The sequence below is a fragment of the Notamacropus eugenii genome, chromosome 7, assembly GCF_028372415.1.
Source record: "Notamacropus eugenii isolate mMacEug1 chromosome 7, mMacEug1.pri_v2, whole genome shotgun sequence".
NCBI lineage: Eukaryota > Metazoa > Chordata > Mammalia > Diprotodontia > Macropodidae > Notamacropus > Notamacropus eugenii.
Window position 1 is genome coordinate 15280991 of NC_092878.1, and position 8981 is coordinate 15289971.

The window sequence follows — 8981 nt, forward strand, 5'->3', positions numbered from 1 at the left end:
GACTCAAGAGCTATTGTCTGGTTGAAGCTTTTCCTGATCTGTGCAACTACTGTTACTCTTCCAGCTGACCTTGTATAAAATTACTATATATGTTTATCAATTAATCATCTGTTCATGCTCCATATTTTATATGTATTTGTCATTCCCCTCGTCCCCATTACAGGGTGAGCCCATTGTGAGTAAGGATTTTTTGATTATTTGTACTAGTATTTCTGTCACCTGGTATAGATTACTTGGCATATATAAGCACTTCATAAATATTCAGTGGAAGATTAACATTGTAGACCTTAGGCAACTCTATTATTATTAGTTGCAGAGAAAGTATTAATATATAGAGGAAACTTCTCACCATATATACATTTATACACACATACATGCATACATATTACATACACACATATACTTATATACCATATAACAGTATAATGTGTAATACAGTTATACACATATATGGGTTTGTAAATATACACATATTCATATTTTATATTTGAGTGTGTGTATACATTTGTATGTGTGTATATATATGTATGCATGTAGATAATGTTTATATAGTTAACTACATGAGTGCAATCACAGATTTATTCAGTATTCCTTTTTGAATGAATTTCATTTTGCAATAAAAAAGGGGGGAGAGAGAAGTCATCCTTTAATGTGGTGATTAAACCCATGCGATCTTTCTTTCTTTTAGCTAACTTCAACCCGCTGAGTTCTATAAATGGAGTGGAGCAACAAGTCAGTGGTGACTGAGTTCATTCTTTTGGGTCTGTCTAGTTCTTGGGAACTCCAGCTTTTGCTTTTCTTTGTCTTCTCTGTTTTTTATGGAGCTGCTGTGCTGGGCAATCTGCTTATTATCCTCACAGTCATTACAGACTCTCGCCTGCACTCCCCCATGTACTTCCTCCTCAGTAATCTATCCTTCATTGATGTGTGTCAGGCTACTTTTGCCACCCCCAAAATGATTGCTGATTTCCTCAATCAGCACAAGACCATCACCTTTGCGGGCTGCATGACTCAGATCTTTTTCCTGCATGTATTTGGGGGAAGTGAAATGGTTCTTCTTGTCGGGATGGCCTATGACAGGTACATTGCTATATGTAAACCTCTTCACTATATGACCATCATGAGTCATCGTGTGTGCACAGCTTTCGTGGGGGTCTCATGGACTATTGGCATCCTACACTCAACAAGCCACTTGGCTTTCACAGTGAACCTGCCTTTCTGTGGTCCCAACCAGGTGGACAATTTCTTCTGTGACCTTCCCCTAGTGATCAAACTTGCATGTTTAGACACCTACTTTCTTGAAATCATGGTGTTGATTAATAGTGGCCTGCTATCCCTTATCTGCTTTATCCTTTTATTGATTTCTTACACAGTCATCCTTGTCACTGTCCAACATCAGTCCTCTAGGGGGATCTCAAAAGCACTTTCCACTCTGTCTGCCCATGTTACTGTTGTGCTACTTTTCTTTGGACCACTGCTCTTCATCTACATTTGGCCTTTTGACAGTTTTCCCATTGACAAGTTTATCTCTATATGTTTCACTGTCTTTACTCCATTCTTAAACCCCATCATTTATACTCTGAGGAATGAAGAGGTGAAGGCAGCCATGAGAAAACTGAGGAGTCGGCACATAGAGTCCCACCAGATGTCCTAGGATACCACTATGGTGAGGCAACATCATTCCAAAGTAACACAAATTCTCTTTTCTTGTGTCTATATGTAGTGTTAATCATCATACTTCTGTTGTTATAGTTAAATTCTGGACATCATAGGGTCCACCTCTGTAAAATCCTTTTACAGAGTTCATTGTTTCTGGTTTCAGATGTATAACATAAATCATTATAGTGCAATAACATGATCATAGAGCTGGAAGGGACTTTAGAGGTCAAACATCTAGTCTAAGCCCTTTGATTGACTTATAAGAGAAAGAAAATCGGCATTTATATAGTGCCTACTATATGCCAGATACTGTGCTACATGCTCTGCAAATATTATACTATTTAATGCTCACAAAAATCCATTTTTTCCCCATTTTACAATTTAAAATACTGAGGCAATCAAGTTAAGAGAGTTGCATAGCATTACAGGTAGTAACTGTGTTAGACTAGATTTGAACTCAAGTCTTAGGAATCCAGGCCCAGTGCTCCATTTAGTGTAACTCCTAGCTGCCTCAGGAAATGTCTAATGTCAAAGAAAAGATGAGAACTCATGGCACTTCTGTCAGCTAAGATGGCAAAGTAAGAAGTAAGTTGCTTTCACTCTCCCTTATTCATTCTTTCCCTTTTATTGACTTCTAAAAACCCAGAAAATATTACTCAACAAAAAACTCCTGGAACAGCTGAACCAGTAGAAAGAGAGAGTGCAGCAGTCTTGTAGCTCAGAAAGCTTGTGGGATTAAAGTGAAAGGTTCTTATCACTCTGAGGGAAGGAGTGCAGCACAGGAAGGGAGGCGTCCCAACATAGGAGTGGCAAGCTTCACCTCAGCAAACCAGAGGAAGATCCTGAGCCCCAGGATGCTGGAACAGGCAAGCAGCAACACCAGGACCCTCATAATCCCTTGGTAAAGGGAGGGGAACTGGTAGACTCCAGCCTGGAAAGCCCGCATATGTACTGGCAAGCAGGTGTTCTCCAGCAACCAAACTTCCAGAGCTTCAAATCAGACCAGATGTGCCATTGCCTCCTGGAGCCAGACCCCCCCACACCCACCCAAGGGTTTCAGTGTTCCTGACCTCACATCAGCACTAGGTAAGCTGCTGGACATTTGCAGCCTCCAGCTGCAAGCACCTGAGACCACAGGACACAAAGCCAGGATGCAGGTCCCTAGCTCCCGGCACATCAAGCTTGGTTAGTGTCCCTCGTGCTCCAGCAGGAGAGCTGAAGTTTAAAGGCCAGAAAATAGACAAGCACAATAAGCAAAAAACAGAAATGGACAATGACCATAGATTCTTACTATGGGGACAGGGAAGATCAACACAGAAATTCAGAAGACAACAACTTTGTCAATATACCCACATCTACAACCTTAAAGGGGAATATAAACTTGTTTCCAGCCAAAACGCCTTCTTGGAAGGGCTCAAGAAGGATTTTAAAAATAAGAGAAGTAGAAGAAAAACTGAGAAAAAAAAGGAAAGGTGTGCAAAAGAGTCAATAGCTTGGAAAAGGAAGGACAAAATTGCCTGTAACAACTACTTACAGTAAGTCGACATTCAGGGGTGAGCTGGAATCCTCTTGCAAGAGATGTTTAAATGTTCAGTGTGAGTATTTAGGGCTTAGAAATCATCCAGCTACAAATCAGGGTTTATCTTACTGTTTTTTTGATATTTTACACTTAAGAAAGTGGTAGAAAAAAATGTTAATCATACAGATTAAATTTAAAAGTGTGTCAGAGAGTTGGTGGTTAGATATGGAAGGTGCCTGCAGCGAAAGGTGCTCCATGGTTGCATAAGTATAGGTTAAATGCACACTACCATTACATAGTGGATTTTCTAACAAATAAACACACATTTTCAGGCAATAATCATTCTGGAGGAGGTCTGGGAAGAATGACTGTCTTTTGGAGCACTTCAGCTAAGGCTGTACTACATGTTTGGATACTGGTCAAAGTTTTCATGTTTACAGTTGATCTATAAATACTGGATTGAAATAAGAATCAAATCTGATGATTTTTAAATTATTTTGTCTATTAGTGAAGAGAAGAAAAAAGGACAAAGATACCCATTTTTCTCTGACTCAGCCTGATCATTGGAGAAAAATGCTTCATCTCACCTAAATAATTCAGATTATGGCATCAACAACCCTTCTCACCTAAGTTGTGGAAGTATGACCTGTCTCTGTTACCAACAAAGTTTGGAATTAAAAAAGAATCATCTTTGATTATGTTTAGTTACTGTGGATACTACATTTGTAGAGCTTAAGGTTCTTTAGGCCAGGGACCCTCTTTGTTTTGTTTTTTTTTTTTCCATTTTTGTATTCATACTATCTAACAGTGCCTTTCACAAAATAGATATTTTTAAATTTATTTTTTGTAAATGTTTTATTCATTTTAAAGAAATGTGCAATGAAAAAAGAAAATCATTGCTATGTACAAAGCAATACATATGGGAGAATTCAATATAAAACAATACATTTGTATTTCCAGGGCACCTTTTAATAAATACTACGCATTGCTTTCAAAGCTGCCCATCTTTTCTTTGCTTCCTTATAGATTTTATTCACTTATACACATTATTTCCACCTGTTCTATGTTTCTCTGAAGGTGGATAGCATTTTGGTCCATAAGTCCAAGTCTTTCCATGTTTTCCTAAATCAACCAGTTCATCATTTCTTACATCATAGAAATATTCCAACGAAATCCCTCTTATCTAAGAGATTGTCTATGAAAGTTTTTTCCCAATTTTCTGTATGCCTTCCATTATTGGCAATATAGGCTTTAATTCTAATTTAAATTTATTGAAATTATCTATTATGTTCTTCAACAATGCTCTCATCTTATAGTTTAAAGTCTGATACTGCTGAATATTCTTGCTTTGCTTATGCTCCCCCCCCAGTTTCTTTGAAATTAGCTGCTTAACTTTTGTTTTTCCAAATGCACTTTGTTATCATTTTTTCTGTCAGTAAGATAATTTTTAGTAATTTAATTGGGATTTCATTGAATAGATAGATTAGTTATGTAAAATTCTCATCTTTTTTTTATAATAGACATTGTAAGGAAACTTATTGGATTGACTATCTTATGAAAGCATATGGATAAAAAGTAAAAATTTCAGTCAACTATAACTCATATTCATATGGCTTTTCAAGATTTATGAAGGTCTTTGCTTACAACACTGAGAAGTAAATTTTATTTATTCTGGTCAGATTTAAAACGCTGTGGGGGTTAAACAGATCCTGTGGCACCCAAAGGAAGAAGGCAGAGACAGTATGTGTGGTAAGGAAAAAGAAATTTATTGTTAGTACCTCCTAGTACTTTACTACATAAACCTCATTTTTTTCATAGACAAAACCAGGCATAAGGAACTGCTCATGTGCCTGGAGTTCATGGTCTATTTTTCTCCACATTCATATTGCAGTCTCTATTATCTCATCACAACAGCAGTTGTATTTGAAATAAGTTCTTTGCATTAACTGGTTCCTTGAAGGTTTATTTTAAGGGTATGGCATCCCTAGTTTTACTGGTTATAGAAGTAAGGGACAGTGCATTCTACTGTTATGTATAGAGGTCAAGGGCAAAAGAAACCTTAAGTTACCCCCTTACTTTAGAGAAATAACTAACTAGGGACCTTGAGATCAAACTGTACCTCCGCCAGTTTGTGGAAGCAGGGACTCTGTAACATTCTCACATGCTAAACATTGCGGAGTCAGCACTAAAGCTGAAATAACAAAAATTCAGAAATGTAAGACAAATTAAAGATAGAATCTTAATGGCGTTAGTAAAAGTGCAAAGCCGAAGATCTTAGCATAAAGTGCAAATGAATGTTTAAATGCAATTTAACTGAAAAAAATAATGGATATATTAAAGATAAATTTATTCATGGGAAGATGATGCTTGTACCTCCTAAGAAACTTATCATTATTAGGGCAGCTAGGTGTATACTGAGAGTGCACAGGAGTGAATTAATTAAGATGGTATGATATCCCCAAATATAAAATTAAGGCATAAGGAAGAGGAATGAGACACTGGGAGAAGGGGAAAAAGAAAGGTCTAGTGGGGTAAATTATCTCACATAAAAGAGCTGCAAAGAGCTTTTTCACTAGAGGTGAAGGTGGGGGGGCAATGGAAGGCAATACTTGAACCTTTTTATCGTTGGAATTGGCTCAAAGAGGGGGAAATATACACACTCAGTTGACTATAGAAATCTATTTTACCCACAGTGCAGGAAGAAGGAATGAGGATAATAGAAAGGGGAGACTGGTAGAAAGGAATAAGAATTGGGTGGGGGTGGTCAGAAGCAAAACATTTTTGAAGACAGAAAGTGTAGAGTGAAGAAGAGAGAGAGAGAGAGATAGAGAGAGAGAGAGAGAGAGAGAGAAAGAGAGAGAGAGAGAGACAGAGACAGAGACAGAGAGACAGAGAGACAGAGAGAGACAGAGAGACAGAGAGACAGAGACAGAGGGAGGAGAGACAGAGAAATAGAGAGAAACAAGGAAGTAAAGTACAATGGAGGTAAAAACATCATCATCATCATTGTAAGTTTGAATGAGATGAACTTGCCCATAAAATGGAAGTAAATCGCAGAGCGGATTGCAAAATTTAGCCATAAATCTTGATGTCATATTCTAACTAGAGAAACAGAATAATTTATATTTGAGATCTGTAGATAAGCAAAGAATTTATGACCAAAGAAGAGATGGAATTATGGGATGTAAAATGAGTAATTTTGGTTACATCAGATTAAAAAGTTTTTGCACGAATGTATAGCCTATATCAAATTGCTTGACATCTTTCAGATGGTGGAAATTGGAGGACAATGAAATTGAAATTCAAATTTTAAAAAACAATATTAAATATGTTTTAAATGTAATTTTCAAAGTACACTATTAATAAGTTTTTGCACAAACAAAGCCAACATAGTCAAGTTAGAAAGGAAAGCAAAAAACAAGAACTGGAAAGTTCTTGAACTTTCCAGAACTTTCAAGAACTAGAAGTTCTTCTGATAAAATTCTCATTTGTCACGTATATAGAATTTTTAAGAGTACAAGCCATTCTTTAATTTATAAATGGTCAAAGTATATGAATGGGCAGTTTTTATTTTTATTTATTTATTTACTTTTAGTTTTTAACATTCATTTCCACAAGATTTTGAGTTAAAATTTACTCCCATTATTTCCCTCCCCTACTCTGAAACACCATGCATTCTGATTACCCCTTTCTCGAATCTGCTCTCCCTTCTATCACACCCCTCCTGTCTCTTATCCCCATTTTCTCTATATGTCTTTTTCATGCACAGACTCCAAAGGGGATGGTCAAAATTTATCCTTTTGATTGAAGCAGGCTGAGAACAACCAAAAGGTGATATTCAGGGCTTGTGGAAAGGGCACAGTACATAATCGAAAGATGTATATTTTGGCTCAACTTATTGCTAGTTATGCTACTTCAGGCAAGAATTTAACCTCTGATTCTCACTTTCTTTATGAGTACAGAGGTGATGATTAGTGTACTTCATGCCTAATGGGATTATTTCAAGGCACAAATTAAATAAGTGGAAGATCATTGTAACCATAAGATGTTAAGTTTGTTTTTCTCTACTTAGCGCTTTCCAATCAGATCCTCTGGAGACATTAGCTGAAAAAGTTAGAAAAAGAACAAATTGAAAATCCCCAAGCAGATATCAAATTAGAAATGCTGAAACCAAGGGAGAGATTAATAAAATTGGAATTAAGAAAACTATTGAACTAAAAAATAAAAGTAAGAGTTGGTTCAATGAAAAAAAAGAATAAAATCAACAAACCTTTGGTCAATTTGATCAAAAAAAGAAAGAATAAAACCAAACTACCAGTATCAAAAATGAAAAGGGTGAACTCACTTTCAACAAGGAGGAAATTAAAGCAGTAGTTAGAAATTACTTTGCCCAACTGTATGCCCATGTATTCCACAATCTAAATGAGATGGATGACTATTTTAACAAATATAAATTGCCCAGATTAACAGAAGAGTAAGTTGGATACCTAAATAATCCCATCTCAGAAAGAGAAATTGAAAAAGCTATTAATGAACTCCCAGGAAAAAAATCTGCAGGACCAGATGGATTTACAAGTAAACTTCAACAAACATTTAAAGAACAGTTAAATCCAATGCCATATAGGCTATTTGTGAAAATTGGTGAAGAAGGTATCACATAAATTTTTTTTTATCATACAAATATTTTTCTGATACCTATACCAGGAAGATCCACAACAGAGAAGAATATCATAGGGCAGTTTCTGTAATGAATATGGATGCAAAAAAATTAAATAAGGTATTAATAAAAAGAATACAGTAATTTATCATGCGAATAATACATTGTGATCAGGTAGGATTTATACCAGAAATGTAGGACTGTTTCAACAGTGGGAAAACTATCAGCATTACTGAACATATCAACCACAAAACTAACAGAAACCATATGATTATCTCAATAGATGTATAAAAAGCCTTTGACAATATTCAACAGTCATTCCTGTTGAAAACACTGGAGCCCTTAGGAATAAATGGAGCCTTCCATAAAATAAGAGGCGGTATCTACCTGAATCCATCAGCAAGCATTATATATAATGGGGATAAAATAGACGCATTCACAATTAGATAAGATGTGAAACAAAGATGTTTATTATCACCACTGTTGTTCAATATGATGTTAGAAATGTTGGCTTGAGGAATAAGAAAAGAAAAAGAAATTCCAGGAATTAGAGTAGAAAAAGAAGAAACTAAGTTGTCACTCATTGCTGATGATATGATGATATACTTAGAGAATCCCAGTGAAGCAAGTTAAAAAAAAAACAAAAAACTAGGTGAAATAATAAAGAACTTTGGCAAAGTTACAGGTTGCAAAATAAAACCATAAAAGTCATCTGCATTTCTTTATATTACTAACAAAGCCCAACAACAAGAAGTAGAAAGAGAAATCTCATCTAAAGCTACAGAAGGCACTATAAAATATCTTGGAGCCTACCTGCCGAAAGAAATTGAGGGAAATGAACCCAATTACAAAGCATTACAAATAACGTCAGACCTAAGTAAGTGGAAAAACATCAGTGACAGTTCTACCTAAATTAACTTACTTATTCAGTGCTATATTAGTCAAACTTCTAGAAACTTATTTTGTAGAATTAGAAAAAATAATATCAAAATCTATGTGGAAGAACAAATGGTCCAGAATATCAAGGGAACTAATGAAAAGGAAAGCCAGGGCAGGTGGTCCAGCCCTACCAGATCTCAAATGGTGTTATAAAGCAGCAATCATCAAAACCACTTGGTACTGGTTAAGAAATAGAGGGGTACAATG

General features: G+C 35.9%; 1 protein-coding gene across 1 annotated transcript; it reads left to right on the top strand.

Annotated features, from left to right (window-relative positions):
* Window positions 1-715: 715 nt before the first annotated feature.
* LOC140513133 (olfactory receptor 4K1-like) lies at window positions 716-1654 on the top strand. The gene has a single exon (XM_072622487.1). The coding sequence runs from the start codon at window positions 716-718 to the stop codon at window positions 1652-1654; it is 939 nt and encodes a 312-aa protein (XP_072478588.1).
* The last annotated feature ends 7327 nt before the right edge of the window (window positions 1655-8981 follow it).